This window comes from Phascolarctos cinereus, unplaced genomic scaffold, assembly GCF_003287225.1.
Source record: "Phascolarctos cinereus isolate Bilbo 61053 unplaced genomic scaffold, phaCin_HiC Scaffold_726;HRSCAF=1367, whole genome shotgun sequence".
NCBI classification, from domain to species: Eukaryota; Metazoa; Chordata; class Mammalia; order Diprotodontia; family Phascolarctidae; genus Phascolarctos; species Phascolarctos cinereus.
In genome coordinates this window covers 320,615,859-320,632,947 of record NW_027556098.1, presented here as the reverse complement: position 1 = coordinate 320,632,947, position 17,089 = coordinate 320,615,859, and the positions used below count along the sequence as shown (strand labels likewise).

At 47.2% G+C, this 17,089-nt stretch overlaps 1 protein-coding gene across 1 annotated transcript; it reads left to right on the top strand.

Annotated features, from left to right (window-relative positions):
• Positions 1-13,445: 13,445 nt before the first annotated feature.
• KCTD21 (potassium channel tetramerization domain containing 21) lies at positions 13,446-16,685 on the top strand. Its single transcript, XM_020989488.2, has 2 exons — positions 13,446-14,352; positions 15,304-16,685. The coding sequence occupies exon 1, from the start codon at positions 13,524-13,526 to the stop codon at positions 14,304-14,306; it is 783 nt and encodes a 260-aa protein (XP_020845147.1). The 5' UTR covers positions 13,446-13,523; the 3' UTR covers positions 14,307-14,352; positions 15,304-16,685.
• The last annotated feature ends 404 nt before the right edge of the window (positions 16,686-17,089 follow it).

The following is a 17,089-nucleotide window of genomic DNA, read 5'->3' as shown; positions in this document are numbered from 1 at the left end:
CACGGAACAGGAGGAAAATTACGAGGATCGTCATTTTCTGTAAAACAGAGAAAGAAAACAGAGGTGTCTCAGGGGGGTGGTTCCCTGGACGGCATTATGAGTTTCTGGCTTGTCCATCAACCTAATCAGCCTTTCAGGCAACCATCTAGCATTTTGGCACTTTGAGTCATAAATACAAGCATGGCCTTTGCCCCAGATTAACACAGGATCAGGGCCCTGCCATTTGCCAAGCAGGGGATCTTTCCATTTTGCCTGAGCGTAGGTTTGGGCCGTAGTGGAATGCCAAAGGCGGTCTGCGGCACTCTTTGCCGCAGTGTCCAGAGTGAGAAAATTTAAAACAAAAAGAGCGTGATTGAGCAATGTTTTGGCATTGCCAGCTCTGGGATAAAGAACTTCCCTCCCTGATTGTAATTTCAGGATCATGTTTTTCAGTGTCTGATGGGCCCTTTCCACAATTCCTTGCCCTTGAGGATTATAGGGTATACCAGTAACATGCTTAATATGCAACTGTGTACAAAAAGATCTGAAAGAAGAACTGGTATAACCAGGGCCATTATCTGTCTTAAGAATTTTGGGCTGCGGGAGGACCGCCAAGGCACTAAGGAGGTGATTAATGACATGTTTGGTGGCCTCTCCAGGTTGCAGGGTGGCAAAAATGAAGCCACTGAAGGTATCAATGGACACATGAACATATTTAAGCCGACCAAAAGGGGGATAGTGAGTGACATCCATTTGCCAAAGTTCCCCGGGGATAAGACCTCGGGGATTGATGCCATTATGAGGTTCAGGAAGGAGGGTCAGGCAACCAGGGCACTGTTTCACAATCTGTCTGGCTTGTTCCCGGGTTATAGGGAACTTGAGACGAAGCGTATGGGCATTCAGGTGATGCAGCTTGTGGGCTTGTGTGGCAGCCTCAACAGGGGAGGCAGACAGAGCAAGCAGAATGCGACGAGTTACTTGATCAACCTGATCATTCCCTTCAGAAAGAGGACCGGGGAGGTCGGAATGGGCACGAATATGACCAATGAAAAAGGGGTGATCGCGGGAGAGAATTAGAAGCTGAAGAGTGGCAAAAAGAGGAGACGCATTAGTGGAGGGACGGATATACGGGACGGTTTCCAATAGAGGGACTGACTGTGCAATATAGGAACTATCAGTATAAACATTGAGGGGGCCCGAGACAGATTCAAAAACCTTAATGACCGCTGCGAGCTCTACCAGCTGCGCGGAGGTGAAAGGGGTGTCAAAAGAGGTGACCTGTCCATCAACACTAAAGGCTGCCTTCCCTGTGGCGGAGCCATCAGTGAACGCCAAATGGGCGCTCTCTATGGGCTCCGCTTTGGTGATCCTTGGGAAGACCACGGGTGTTTTCTGAAAGAACTGAATGAGCTTATCTGAGGGATAATGATTGTCTATAGCTCCCATATAGGAAATGCAATTAACTGCCCAATCATCATCATTCTGAAGCAGCCATTGAATCTGCGAAGCAGTGTAGGGGCAAACAATATGATCTGGTTCTCGACCAAAAAGTCGAAGGGCTGCCTCTCGGCCGAGGCGCAGGAGCCCTGCCGTTAAATGCGGGTAGGAAGAAAGGATCTTTGTAGGTGTGGCTGGCATATGAATCCAGAATAACGGATGTCCTGCCATAACAATCCAGTGGGGAAAAAGTGGTGGAAAAAATTAAGAACCAAAGAGGTTTTTGAGGAGCGTAATAGCCAATATGTTGTTCATGAATGGCTTGCTCAATTAAGGCAAGGGCCTTACGGGCCTCCGGCGTGAGAGAGCGGGGTGAATTTGGATCGGAGTCTCCTTTAAGAATATCAAACAAGGGTCGCAGTTCCCCTGTAGTGATCTTAAGATATGGCCGAAGCCAATTCAATTCTCCCAGTAATTTTTGGAAATCATTAAGGGAGCAAAGGTGACTCACTCGTAGGCGAACCTTCTGGGAGAGAATGCGATTCGTCAAGAGTTCAAATCCCAAGAACAGCTGGGGGGGGCAGGTTTGCACTTTATCAGGGGAAATATTAAGGCCCCGATATTCCAACGCCTTAATGAGCTCCTGTGATACCTGAGTCAATTCCTCATTATTTGGTCCTGCAAGGAGGATATCGTCCATATAATGGATAATATAAAGCTTGGGATACTGCAAGCGGAAAGGATCAATTGTTTGGGCAACATATTTTTGGCACAGCGTAGGGCTATTAGCCATGCCTTGTGGCAAAACTTTCCACTGAAAGCGCGGAGAAGGGCCCACACAATTGGTAATAGGAACACTAAAAGCGAAGCGCTGACAATCGGAAGGGTGGAGGGGAATGGAAAAGAAGCAATCCTTAAGATCAATTGTAATCTTAGAAAAATCTTGCGGTATGGCTACAGGGGAGGGGAGCCCAGGTTGAAGGGCCCCCATAGGAATCATAGTTTTATTGACGGCCCGTAAATCATGTAAGAGTCGCCATTTACCTGATCTTTTTTGGATAACAAAAATGGGCGTGTTCCACGGGGATGTAGATGGTTCTATGTGACCTGCAGCTAGTTGCTCCTGCACTAAAGCAAGCGCTGCCTCCAGTTTTTTCTTGGGTAAGGGCCACTGGTCTACCCAGACGGGTAGGTCATTTCTCCACGAGATCCTATCTGCCTGGAGTGCAGGAGGACCCGTGCCCTCACGAAAAATGGTTCTGATTATCTGGGCTCTCACAACCAAGGCCTGCTCGTCCTTTTCTCCCTTCAGCAACAATGGGGACAGTTGCCCTTGACCTTTCTTGCCTAATCCTTGCCCTGGGAGAAATCCCTGGGAGAGCATTTGACGGGTCACAACGGTATTTGGGCTGCACATAATTACCCCCATCTGTGAAAGAATGTCCCTTCCCCATAAGTTGACAGGTAAGCCGGGGATCACAAAAGGCCGAACAGTCCCTTTATTTCCTTCTTTGTCTTGCCAAGGCAGCCATTGAGAGCTCTGTAGGTATTGTGGGATTGACCTATGCCCTGCAAGTGTGTCATGGATGGTTGAAGGGGCCACGAAGATGGCCAACTGTCTTTTGAATAACAGTCGAGTCAGCTCCTGAATCTAATATTCCTTCAAAAAGCCTGCCTTGAATAAAAAGCGTAAGCATGGGGCGGTCTTGGGAAATGGCCTGGACCCAATAGATGTCTGAGGAACCAGGCTTGGAGTGGCCTCTAACAGTGGCGAGAGCAGGGTATGGAGTCTGTAGGGGGAGCGGGAGAGCCTGCGCAAGGCGTTGTCCCTGACGGACAGTGAGGGGCCCTTTCAGGGTTGAGGCAAGTATCTGAATTTCCCCCGTGTAATCACTATCCACAATGGAGGGGTGAATCATGAGGCCATTAATAGTAGCGGAGGCGCGACCAAGGATGAAAAAATAGAAGTCAGGGGGCGGGGGCCAAAGATGCCTGTAGGAATAATATGGACGCCACCCTCGGGGTCAATACTGAGGTGGAGGCGGCACACAAGTCCACCCCTGCGCTTCCTGCAGTGGCTCTGAAGAGTGGGGTGTGGACAGGCTGATCCCCGAGGCCCGAGCAAAGGGAGTCGACTGGGGGGCCCGGGGCTGGCCCCTCCGACCGTTTCCCTGTAAAGGGTGGCCATGAACGTCTGTAGTTGAGCGGCAGGTATTTGCCCAGTGTTTCCCTTTCCTACACCGAGGGCAGAGGGTGGAGGGTTGGGAAGCCTTATTGCTGATTGGAGCGGAGGGAGTGTCAGGGGCACTAGGGCACTGTCGGGCAAAATGGCCAGGTTGACCACACCGGAAGCATGCCTTTTGGGAGTCCCCGGTTTGGAGAGCTGCCCCTATGGCCAGATGTACGGCCTGGGACATTTTGGTAGTGAAGGGATCTACATCTCTGCACATACGTATCATTTCCTCTAATGTTTTATCTCTCCACTTCCCGCGTAAGGCAGACCGACAGGCATTGTTAGCATTTTCATATGCTAAGCGTCTCACAAGCTGATCATTAGACGCTTCTTGCCCTAAGGTTCGTTCAGTTGCTTCCAAGAGCCTACTAACATACTCAGAGAAATCTTCCTGAGTTCCTTGTACGATCTTATTAAGCGGAGCAAGGGGGGATCCAGAAGTGGGCAAGGCACGCCAAGCCGCGAATGCAGCATTGGCGGTTTGCGCCAAGAGGCCTATTGGGAGGCAGCGTTGTTTGGCCTCCTCTGCGTATTTCCCTTGACCACTCAACTTTCATAAGTCCACTTTAAAGCGGGGGAGCCAGGGGATTTTTGGTTGGCTGTAGCCATGGATTGGCAGCGGTCGAAGAAATCTGCTTTCCATGTCAAGAACTGCCCCCTTGAAAGGACTGCCTGTACTACACGAAGCCATTCTGCCGGCAAGAGATATCCTCCGCGGGACATAGATTCAAGAGCTGAGAGGGTAACGGGGCGTTAGGACCATAGGACTTGACGGCGGCGTTAAGATCCTTAATCCCTTTGAACTGCAATCTCCTATATTCTAACCGCTGTCCTTCCTTTTTTCCAATTGCCCATTCCTCTTCTTCTATTTTTCCACTATCCTGTCCCTCCCCCTCTCCCTCGTCCTCTTCCTTCTTCCTCACTTTCTTCATCTCCCTCCCCTTCACTGGCAGAAACTTCCTTGGGGTCGTTGTGTGAGGAGTCAGGCTGACGAGACCGGGTCATAACAGGGAATATCATGGGCTGTGCCTTGTTAGATTTTTATCTCTAGCACTGGCTCTGATCTTTTTCAGGGGTTTCTGATGTAACTGCGACCTATTGGGGGAAAAATGACAGAATTCTGGAGGGAGTGTTGCAGGGAACTCAGTTCCGAAGAGAGTTGTGCATATTGCTTTTGTAGATCTAAGACTTCTCGGAGCTCCTTAACTTGAGTGGAGAGTTGACTTCTGGCGGATGTGAGGGCTGAGGAAGTGGGAATGGGGGGCAAAGCGCAGGAGCGCAAGTCTGGGATATGTAGGGAGGGGGTAGGTACTGGGAGTTATGGGCCAGTCCGGGTTATTATATCGGGCGGCTTCTTCCTCCAGTTCCGCCTCGTCCCCGGGATCTAGAGTATCAGGGTCAGGATCTCCTAAAGGAGGAGTTTTGTGTTTTGCAATTATAGGAGTTAAAGGTTCAGTAGCCGGGACCGTTTCCACAGGGAGGGGAGGATAAAGAGGCTTTGGAGGTTCCGGCGGAATGGTAATGACCACGGAGGGGGTCTAGGGGGACCCCACTGATTCTAATGACTTTGTAGAGGCGGTTCGTGATAAAGGGCGCTGTAGCGATTAACAGAAGCTGCCCGCGACAAGGGGCGTAAACAAAACTCTGCCACCGAAAGGAGTTGGCGCTTGCCTGGGTCCCCAGGGGCAGATTCCACTATGTCTCTGATGATACCCCAGTAAGAAAAAGCCGAGGGAGGGACCGCCTCTGGCCCTTCAGTTTGCAACTTTCTATTGAGGTCTCTCCCGACCTTCTGCCACTTTCCCGGATGAATATCTGGGCCGGTAACCATAAACCAAGGGCAGACCTCATCTACAAAAAGAAAGAATTTCAAAAGGTCCTTTTTCTTAACTTTAACTCCTCTCTCCTTAAGGGCATACTTAAGGTCTTGGATAAAGACCTGCTCCTTAGAAAGGTTGGAACCCATGACTAGAATGAGGCGGACGAAAACTCAACTTACCAAAACGCAGGGGCTCTTCATGAGCGATGAGAAGGAGGGGGTCGCGACGAATCGTTTCTCAATGCTGGTCCGCCTGGCAGAAGTCCGAACCTCGAGCCCCACGTTGGGCGCCACTTGCCCCGACCTGCAGGGCCAGTATACGTGGGGGGTCGAGGAGGACCCTGGCTGAAGGGAATGGGTGAAAAGGAGGAGTGAGACCAAAAGGATGGTAGGCAAGGTCTAATTTTATTTTTGAGCGTTCCAAGCTTATATAGGGTAAAAGTGGGGAGGGGCTAAAGAAAAAATAGGCCTCCGGAACTTTCCAGGGCGGTATGGCAACATTTTGCGGTTAGTACATCTGTTGACGAAAACATGTTATGATACGGTTTGTCCCGGAACAAGCTGCTTGCGGTTTGGTGTTTTCACGGGGTTAGGGGCCCACTACCAGGTGCTGGCTTCCAACAAATTATATCACAGAAAGAGAAGAATTGGAGAGATAATTTGGTGTGATGGGTTGGGAAATCTGGATTAGATACAGGCAGAGCTGGAAGGCTTAACTACATTTGTAGATGACCCCAAACCTGGAAAGGATTACTAAGGCACTAGATTACAGGATCCAAAAGTTCTTAACAGGTCAGGAGGATGGGCCCAATCTAAGCAGTTCTCATTTTATAAGGACAAATGTAAGATCATATCTGGGTTCAAAAAGACAATTGCACAAGAGCAGAATGCAAGAGTTAACAATTAAACGACAGTTTCAGTGGAAGAGATCTGGGGGTTTCAGTGGACCGCAAGCTCAATAGGGGTCAGTAGTGTCTTGTGGCACCCAAAAAACCTAATGTGACATGCAGATGCCTAAAGGAGCTCATGTGGAGCCAGTCTGAATCAGCCTGAACCAGCAAGCGCCAATCGTTAAATTTTCAGTGTGAGCATTTTAAACTTGGAAATCGGCAAATATAATAATTCAGGGTTGATTTATTATCTGTTGGGTTCTAGACTTAAGAAAGTGATGGAGAAAATGTTAATGCAGATTAAATTTTAAAGTGTTTTGTGTATATATGTACTTTTGAGAGTTGACTGTGAAACCTCTACCAGCACACCCATGGTCCCCTTGTCCCATACCCTGGCTGTACAGTATTTGGTGTGCTGTGTTCAGTTCTTGGCCTCACATTTTAGAAGGGCATGAACAAGCTCTGGTTGGTTCTGGTGAGGGAACGGGAAATCAGGACACATACAGATCACTTAAAGGAAGGAGAAGCACTGATCTTGGAGAAAAGAAGCCTCAAGGGGGCTGTGCTAGAATTCTTCATGAATTTGGAGGGCTGTCCTGGAGAAAAGGGATTAGATTTATTGTACCTGGGCCCGGACGGAAGAACTAGGAGCATCACATGTGTGTGTTGCGTATACCTGCACATATACTTACATTTGTGTGCACAAATGTATGTTATTATATGTCTATGCACACACACACACAACATGCATGTATACATGTATATGTGTGTTGTATTGCAGGTATTGTATGGATGCAAAACACGTGTATTTCGTGTGTACATGTGTGCACATGCACACAATACATTTGTGTGTTGCGTATTTACAATACACATGTGGTACTGTATGTGTGTGTTCACATGTGCATGTATATGTGCACATACACATTTGTATGTGTTGTGTGTGTGTGTGTGTGTATAATATACATGTGTGTGTACACAGGTTTCCATAAACATGGAAGGGAAAAGCAGCTGCCTCTGAATTTCCTTCTGAAGTTTTATCACTTGAATGAAGCCTCGACCATTTTTTTTGCTTGGCTCTTTCCCATTCCTGATGCCAAAGGACGTGGTTAGGCTGATGGAGTCACGGCATGACTGGCCTCCTTAAAATGAGGCAGACAAGGAGCACAGTCAGGCCACAGGGCTGCCTGCCTGGTCGTCATCTGCCAGGGGAGAGGGCATTTGGATGGACCCGATCAGCACAGCCCCCGAGAGGCCACTTCGGGCTTTGGGAAGAGCCAGTGCCTTGATTGCCTCCTCTTTGAAGCAAGGGGGTGGGACTCAGACTTTCTCTGGGGTCCCTTCCCATTCTAAAGTTCTGTATTTCTACTGACTTCATTGTTTCCATTCTGCATGATCTTGTCGCCATTGAGAGGCGAGATGGCCCTGGTACAGGAAGAGCTGGATCCCAGTCCTGCCTGTGACACGTACTAACCATGGAACTGGCCACGTCTGGGAACCTCTTAGTGCTTGAGCAAATGACAAAGTCATAAAGCTTAGAGAAGGTGCCAACTGGCGTAAGAGGGGGTTTCCTCATCCTGGAGTGAGTTCCCTAGGTTGGTGAAATCACAGGCCCGGCCCCCGGCCCTCCCCCTTAGAAGAGCACTGGAAAGAGTCAGGAAACCTGGCTCCCGGGGCTGGCTCAGCCAGTACCTTGATGTGTGACCTTAAGCAAATAATTTCTTCCCTCCAGGCCTCATTTCTTCAGCCAGTTCCCAGGTTCTGTGTTCTCAGCTGCCTTTCAGCCTCGTCATTCTAGGCCTGGTTCCTGAGGCCCCTTTCTGCTCCACAATTAGGACCTAGAGCTGGAAGAGAGTTGGAGAGTGTATCTCCAAGTATCAATAGAGCTCCTTCTGCCAAGTCCTGTGTCATGGGGTGATGGGCTATGGAGTCAGATGGGCCTGAGCTCCAGTATTGGCCAGCCATGTGACCTTGGGCAAGCCACTTTAACCCTTTTCAGCCTCAGTTTCCCCATTTGTAAAATGGCAGTAATAACACCCATCCTCCTTACATACATTTGAGCCTCAAGGCAACCCTGTTAATAACAGGTACAATTAACCCCATAGGTAGAGACCAGATTGTGGAGGGCCTTGAATGGCAAGCTAAGGGGCATGGACTTCTAGAAGCAATGAGGATTAATTGAAGATATGTGAGAAGGGGTGTGTGAGGAAGGGACAGAAGCAAGCATCATTTCTAAGACTTGGCAGTAGGGGCAGCTAGGTGGCACAGTAGATAGAGCTCTGGACTTGGAGTCAGGAGGACCTGAGTTCAAATGTGACCTCAGACACATAACACTAGCTGTGTGACCTTAAGCAAGTCACTTAACCCCAACTGCCTCATCCAAAAAAAAAAAAAACCAAGGCTTGGCAGTAACATCATCTTTTCATTTCTCTATAACTCCTTCCCATGAGTTTCACTGCTGCGGGAAGGACATTGGTCTTGGAGTCACAAGATCTGGGTTCTAGTCCTGATTCCAACACCCACTGTGTCATCCTGAGTGAGTCACTTCCATCACTGATTTTCAGTTTGCATTTGTAGGACTTGGAGTCTTACCTGGTTCCACTACTTACTTGTGTGTCATTTGATTTTTTTTTTGAGGCAGTCAAGGTTAAGTGACTTGTCCAGGGTCACACAGCTACTAAGTGTCTGAAGCTACATTTGAAGTCAGGTCCTCCAGACTCCAGGGCCAGTGCTGTATCCACTGTGCCACCTAGCTACCCCAAGTTATTTGATCTTAAGCAAGGCATTTAAATGCTCTGAGATTCAGATTTCCAGGTTTCCTGTTACCTCCAAAATCACATAGAAAATCCTGTTTGGCATTTTAAGCCCTTCACAGCCCTGTCCATTCCTGCTTTTCCAGTCTTATAATTTACTCCCTTTACTCTATGCTCCAGTGCACGGGCCTACTCATTCTTTACCCGTGAGTCTCCATCTCCGGATTCCATGTCTTTGCATTGCATTGATCACCTCTGGCTGCCCTGGCTTCCTTCAAAACAGCTCAAAACCCACGTTCTACAGGACCTTTCCTGGTCCATTACACTCTATCCTCCCTCCAAAATTTTTGGTGCCATCCCTCTCTGGGATTACCTTCCATTTACTCTTTCTGCATCTTATCTGTACCTAATGAAGATGTGAGCTCTTGAAGCCTCTTTCTTTGCACCCCTTGTTGTCATTCATTCATTTCAGTCATATTCTGACTCTTCGTGACTCTATTGGGGGTTTTCTTGGCAGAGATAGTGGAGTGGTTTGCCATTTCCTTCTCCAGCTCATTTCACAGATGAGGAAACCGAGGCAAACAGGCTTAAGTGACTTGCCCAGGGTCATTTAGCTAGTAAGTGTCTAAGGCCAGATTTGAACCCGGGAAGATGAGTCTTGGGGATTTCAAGCCCAGTGCTGTGTCCACCCAGCTGCCCTTCTGACACCTAGTAAATGCTTAGTAAATTCTTGTTGCTCCTGAGTCCTTCAAGATTATTTCTAATTTACCCAGTATCTGTCCTCTTTGTACATAGTTATTTGAGTGTCACCCCCCAGCCGACTGTGAGTTGAAGGAACTCACAGAACAAGGGAGATACTTTATTTTCATGTAGTACAGTGCCTGGCACATAGTAGGCACTTGATCAGTGTTTGTTGACTGACTGACTACAAGGAGTGCATTGGACTTGATTTCTAAAGACCCTTCCAGGTCTACAGTTCCATGATCCAAAGTCACCTAACTTCCAGGGGGCTTCAGTTTCTTTCCAGATAAGCATAGAAGGTGGTGTTCGGGGGGGGGGGGGGGGGGGTAGGAATTCAGATCAGAATTCGAATCCTTGCCCTGATGGTGTTTACCTGGGTGACTGTGTGCAAGTTCTGTAAAATGGGGATGATAAGACCTACCTGACAGGGCTCACACACACAGTGGGGTTATAGTGAGGAAAGCACGTTGTAAACCTTACAACACTAGAGATATATGAGGGGTTATTAACACCTACCTCCCAGTGAGCAGAATGCTAAACTTGAGTTCAGGATCCCACCTTCAGCCTTTATTAACTATGTGACCTTGGGGGTAAACACTTAATTTCTCTGACCCTCAGTTCCTTCATCTATAAAATGGGAATAAAAACACCTGGAACACCTACCTCATAGGTTGTTACAAGACTCAGATGAAATGATATATGCAAGCCTTAAAGCATTATACAGGGTGTCCAAGCTATTCAGAGTTTAGGCTTTAAATTAAAGCTTAAAACTTCACTAAGATTTTTGAGACACTGTATACTTACCACTATTATTAAGACAGTGCTTTGTCAACCCTAAAGCACTAGCGTTTGTATTCTCTGTGCATTTCGTTTAAATTTCCATAAATAAGAGGCACCATTAAACAGATTTGTGGGGGCAGTCCCTGCCTTCAGGGGTAATACCATATAAGCAGGAAGACCCAGTCCAGCCAGTTTAGACCAATATGAGCTCTGCTCAAAACTGTAGAAGAAGAGGCCTTGGCCTCTCCCTGGTGTCTCTGCCAGGTTCCCCTCTGAGGGGTAGCCCCAGTACCTCGGACACCCACGCTGTCATGCCAGAGCTCGGCTGGCTTTGGGAGTGAAGGCAGGCCGGGCCCAGCCTAGCCAGAGCCACAGGCCCTGGGAGGGCTCCCATTGCCCCTGATCGCTAGCTCCCCGGTGAAGAATTCAGCAGCCTTCTTCTTGGAGCTGAGCACAAGGGAGACCTCACTGCAGAGCTAACAAGGGAAGGACAGTCAGCAGTAAGTACTTGGGTGCTGCAGTTAAGCCCTAGCTCTAACACTTCAAAGCCGTACGATCACAGGAAAGTAATTTCACTCTCTGTGCCTCAGTTTCCTCTTTCTCCTTAGCCGACATTTTCTTCCTGCCTGACCCTCTTGGAGGTCAAAGTGCTGGCCACATAGAAACTCAGTAAACAAAAATAATAATTATCATTATTGTTAATAAAAGTAATTCCTATTTTTTGTAGCACTTTTAGTCTTATAAAATACTTTTCTCACGGGAGCCTTTTGAAGTAGGCATTGCCGATGTTTTTATCCCATTTCACAGATGAGGAAATTAAATTTCTGGAATGAAATTAATTGCCCTTGGTCACAGCTAGTCGCAAAGCTGGACTTCTGAAGTAGTGGGTTCACTGTCACTGTCATGGGGTCATTGATTTAGAACTGGAAGGGACCTCACATAGTCCAGCTCTCAGTTTAGAGATGAGGAACCTGGGATTTAGGAGTTCAGATGGAAGCTGGGTGAAGAAGGCTGCAGGTGGTGTTTGTGCCGGGTGAGAGGGTGGCAAGCTAGATGATCCCTCCTGGCCTTTTTAGTGTGAAGATTTCTATCTCATCAGCTGACTGATGCCTAAGGTTTTAGGATTCCTTGTTGATTGATAGATGGAATGATCTCTGTTACGATCAGATGGCCAGTGCACAGCTGGCTTGATTTCATCTCCCTCTTAGCCACCATCCTTTGTAAGCTCTAGGAGTAAGGCTGGGGAGGGGGTGGTGGATGGAAAGCTGGGGAAACCCACAGCAAAGGCTCCTTTGCAAAATGTTGTTAGGGAACCAGAAGTAGAAATGATGCCCAATTCCCAAGACTAAATATCCTTAGGACATGGTTTGTTAGAAAACAAAACACAACGCTCAGTAGATAGAGCACAGGCCCTGGAGTCAGGAAGAGCTGAGTGCAAACCCTGCCTCAGACGCATAACACTGGCTGTGTGATGATTCTAGGCAAGTCACTTAGCCCCACTTGCCCTAACCAAAAAAAAAAAAAAAAAGAAAACAAAATGTAAAAGGTCAGAGCTAAAAGACACCAGAGAGGTCATCTACTCCAACCCCCTGGAAGGGCCCCCTAAGGGGCCCTTCTAGCTCTGATGGAAATTCCATGTTCTGTGTTCCAGCATTCTGTATGTGTCTTAATGTTCTGGATTCAGTGTTCCAGCATTCTTTGTCGTAATGGCCTTTCTAGTTCTAATACTTTGAAGGTCCCTTCTAGTTCTACCTTGATAATTTTAAGGCCCCTGCTACTTCTAACATTTGAAGATCCTATGGAAAAAAGCAGACTCTCCGAAGAAATGCAAGTGAGATTTAGTAGACAGTCCCCCATTGCATTGTAAGGTCCAGAGAGCACAGTCAGCACTAAACTTTGCATCTGCCTAATCAGGGAGAGAGGGAATAAGCATTTATTTAGTGCCTACTGTGAGCCAGGCACTGTGCTCATCACGTTACAAATACTATCTCAATTGATCCTCACGACAACCCTGAGAGGTAAGTACTGTCATTACCCCTGATTTATAGTTGAAGAAACTGAGGTAGACAGAAGTGAAGGGATTTACCCAGGGTCACACAGCTAGTAAGTGTCTGGGGTCAGATTTGGACTTGGGTCTTCCTGACTTTAAGCCCAGTGTTCTATCCGCTGTGCCCTAGCTGTCTTTTATCAGCTAGAAGTATTCTTTATAACGATAAAAGATTTTTTTTTAGGCAATTGGGGTTAAGTGACTTGCCCAGGGTCACACAGCTAGTAAGTGTCTGAGGTCAGATTTAAATGCGGGTCCTCCTGACTCCAGGGCTGATGTTCTATCCACTGCACCATCTAGCTGCCACGGATCAAAGATTTTTTTTTTTTATATAAAGTGAATTCCAAAGAAGAAGGTCACTTGGAGTTGAAAGTGTCAGGCAATAGGGAACTGGCTGTTGTTTCAAAGCAGACTAATTAAATAACAATAGCAGTTTTGTTCAGAGAGAAGTGGAATTCTGGAATTTTCATCATCAAATCTGATTTGCCCATCTGAAATAGTATTCACATAGTCTTCTGGATTTAAAATTAAAACAAAAAGAGTTCAAAGTTCTGATTCTCTAGGAAAAAAAAGAAAATGAAGGATGAGGGGCAGCTAGGTGGTGTAGTGGATAGAGCACTAGCCCTGCAGTCAGGAGGACCTGAGTTCAAATCCAGCTCAGACACATAACACTCAGTAGCTGTGTGACTCTGGGCAAGTCACTGAACTCCAATTGCCTCAATCGAAAAAAAGAAAATGATTCTCTAGAGATGACTATGCATTGTGTACATAATGAGAAATTTATTACTGCTTATGGCCTTATTGATGTTTCCCCTCTAGGTTTTTCTCAACATCCTAATCTCTCACCATGTCTGACCCCATCACTCTGAACGTTGGAGGAAAGCTCTATACTACCTCCCTGTCAACTCTGACCAGTTTTCCCAACTCCATGCTGGGAGCCATGTTCAGTGGGAAGATGCCCACCAAGAAAGACAGCCAAGGCAACTGCTTCATCGACCGTGACGGCAAGGTCTTCCGCTACATCCTGAACTTCTTGAGGACTTCCCACCTGGACCTCCCTGAGGATTTCCAAGAGATGGGGCTACTCCGAAGAGAAGCAGACTTCTATCAAGTGCAACCTTTGATTGAAGCCCTTCAGGAAAAGGAGGTGGAGATGTCCAAGGCAGAGAAGAATGCCATGCTTAATATCACCCTGAACAAACACGTGCAGAACATCCACTTCACCGTCCGGGAAGCCCCGCAGATCTACAGCTTGTCCTCTTCCGACATGGAGGTCTTCAATGCCAACATATTCAGCACGTCGAGCCTTTTCCTAAAGCTCTTGGGCTCCAAACTCTTCTACTGCTTCAACGGCAACCTGTCTTCCATCTCCAGCTACTTGCAAGACCCAAACCACCTCACTTTGGATTGGGTGGCCAGCGTGGATGGCTTACCCGAGGAAGAATACACCAAGCAGAATTTGAAGAGACTGTGGGTGGTGCCGGCCAACAAGCAGATTAATAGCTTCCAAGTGTTTGTGGAGGAGGTATTGAAAATTGCACTCAGCGATGGCTTCTGTGTGGATTCTTCCCACCCGCACCTCTCTGATTTTATGAATAATAAGATTATCCGATTGATACGATACAGGTAGAAAGGCCCAGCTTCCAGCACATACGCAGTCTACAAGATAACACGAGGTCAGCAGAGTGTTTCTCTTAAAGCATCAGCTAAGAGAGAGTCACCAGCAGTGTGATACAGAATCATATACTAATATGTATTAATCACTAAGCAGGAGTTGATTTTCCCCCATAATGTAGCTATCTGTATGCCCCTTCAGAATATATGTGTTCTCTACTCAGAGGGAGCGTTCTTCTCCAGGTTTGTCAGGGTACTGCTAGTATATTACCAGGGTTGGAGGGTCTCCTGATATTCTTCAAAGGAGGCAGCTGATGGTCTTTATGGCTGGGGAAAAAGAGTGTCAAACTCTCTCCATCGGTTGCCTTCCCATCTCTACTATTGGCCAGGACTTCAGTTAACTCATCTGTGCTAAAGCATAATGCCATGTTGGGGGGGAGGGGAAGTGTGAAGCTTGTAAAATCCATTCACTGCTCTAGGATCCTGGGATTCAAGCCAAGCTAATCTCAACCATAGCAAGTGCATTTCTGCAGCCCCGTGGTTATTTACATAGAAGGTCAACATGTCTGGCTTCGTTAGAGCTGTGTTGTGTTCATGGAAATTTTCTTTTCTGTTTCAGCAGTGATCTCCAGGGAAGGGGGAGGAAGTGGGAAGAAATTGCAGAGGCAAGTGAGAGCAGAACATAAGCCATAAGAAAGACTTGAGTTTTGTTCTAAGCTTGGTTACAGCTTAGAACAAGGACTTTAGTCACAGGCTAAATAGATCAATAGTCACGGACTATTGATTGAGAGTGCCTGGACCTTTGGGGAGAAGAGATGCTCGGTTATCACAGCATTGTTACCAGATTTCATAATCCTTGGTTCCCAGTGAAAAGGGGGATTTAACAGGCAGACTGGCACTGTATCTGTACACCTAAATAAGTGTCATCCCTTCACAGCAGTCATCTAGGGAACCACATGTTTCTGCCAACCATATAGCCTTTGCTCAAGGCTTTTTCTGGGTTCCTCTTTCAGAATGTCCTTAATCAAGCAGAAGTTGGAACAAGGAGTGGACGTCACAGGGGATGGGGTAGAAATTTCAGTCTGGGATGAGGAAGACCTTCTTAACAATTGGAGCTTTGTGAAAATGAATGTGTTGTCTTAGTATGAAGGGAATTCTCTGCTATTGGAAATGATGACAGAGTTCCTAGAAACACAGAATCTCAAAGTCGTCAAGGACATCAGAAACCATCTAGCCCAAATCACATTCGGATAAGAACCTCCACTACCCCATGCCCAAAGAGTGGTCATCCAGCCTTTGCGTAAAGATCTCCAGTGATGGGCAAATCACTGTATTCCAAGGGAGCCCATTCCAATTCAGTCCAACTCTAATGCTTCGGAAATGTTTTCTTCACACTGAGCCTGAATTAGTTCCATTTTAATTTGCACACATTGGCCCTAATTCTGGGACCAAGCAGCAGAACAAATCTACTCCTTCTTTCATATGATGACCCATAAAGATGGCTAACATACCCCCCTGAGTCTTCTCTAGAGTAAATGTCCCCGGCCCCTCTAACCAGTGCTTCTGTGGCATGATCTCCACTGATCTCCTCTTTGCTATCCTTGGATGTGTTCTAGTTGCCACTGCTCCCCCTAAAAACGGCACTGAACAAAACACTCCATTTGGGGTCTGACATGCCACAGGACTATCATTTCCCTCCCTGGACATTCCATTTCTTTGTGCTAATAGGGCCCTGGACGTAGGGCCATGTTCCCTCTCTCTCTTATCTCACCAATGCTAGCTGGCAGAACTGGTGATCCATATCGGGTTGTCAATGTCCTTCCTCAAACGTGGTACCCACAACTAAACAGAATGCTCTGGAAGATGCCTGACCAGGGCAGAATACTGCGGGACTTACCACCTTTCTTCTTCTGGAAACTATGCTTCTGTGAACACAACGTGAGATCATGTTCATTGGTTACATATTGGAAAGTCAGTCCTGCTGTTTCATAGTCACACCTGGGACACATATTGTTTGGGTCAAGTACAGGTCAAGAAAGCCAGGGGCGAGGGCACCCTCCTGGCTCTGTAGAATCCAGCTGGTGGTGAGCGGTACATGCCTTCATGCTGCACCCCATGAGATGCCACTGGGCCAGCAGCCTTAGGACCCCCAATGGTCCTCTTATTTTTGTCAAGGCTCACTCAGCTGAGCTGCAGAAACTCAAACTTGGATCATTCCTCTCCATGACAACAAAGCACGGGAATCCGAGATGCTTAATTTGCTACTGGCTAGTGCTGAGCAAGCTAATAGCTCCATGGGTCCCAGGAGAAACCTATATAGCTACATTCTCTGTGGGGCACTGGGCAAGTATAGCTTTCTTTATGAAATAAATTGTATGGCTTTCATGCAGCATAATTCCTGAGTCTCTGTGGAATTTGTTCTCAGGTTGGAGAGCCTATTTTGTTGGTGAACTCTGGGATGGAGCCAAAGCCTGGTCCCGGTGAACATCAAATGTTGTATCTGGGCACTTAGTTCCGTGACTCTGGGCAAAGCATTTTGTCTCTGTAAGCCTCAGTTTCCTCATCTGTAAAAGCCAGGTAGGTGGCACAGTGGGTAAGAGCACTAGACTTGGAGTCAGGGAGATCTTAGTTCAAATCCTGCCTACTTAGCTAGCTATGTGACCATGAAGAAGTAAGCCATAACCTCTTAAAGCCTGTGTCCTCATCTATAAACTGGGGATAATAATAGCACCCAGCTCCCAGGGTGGTTATGGGGGTAAAATGAGATATTATTTATAAAATACTTTGCAAACCTTAACA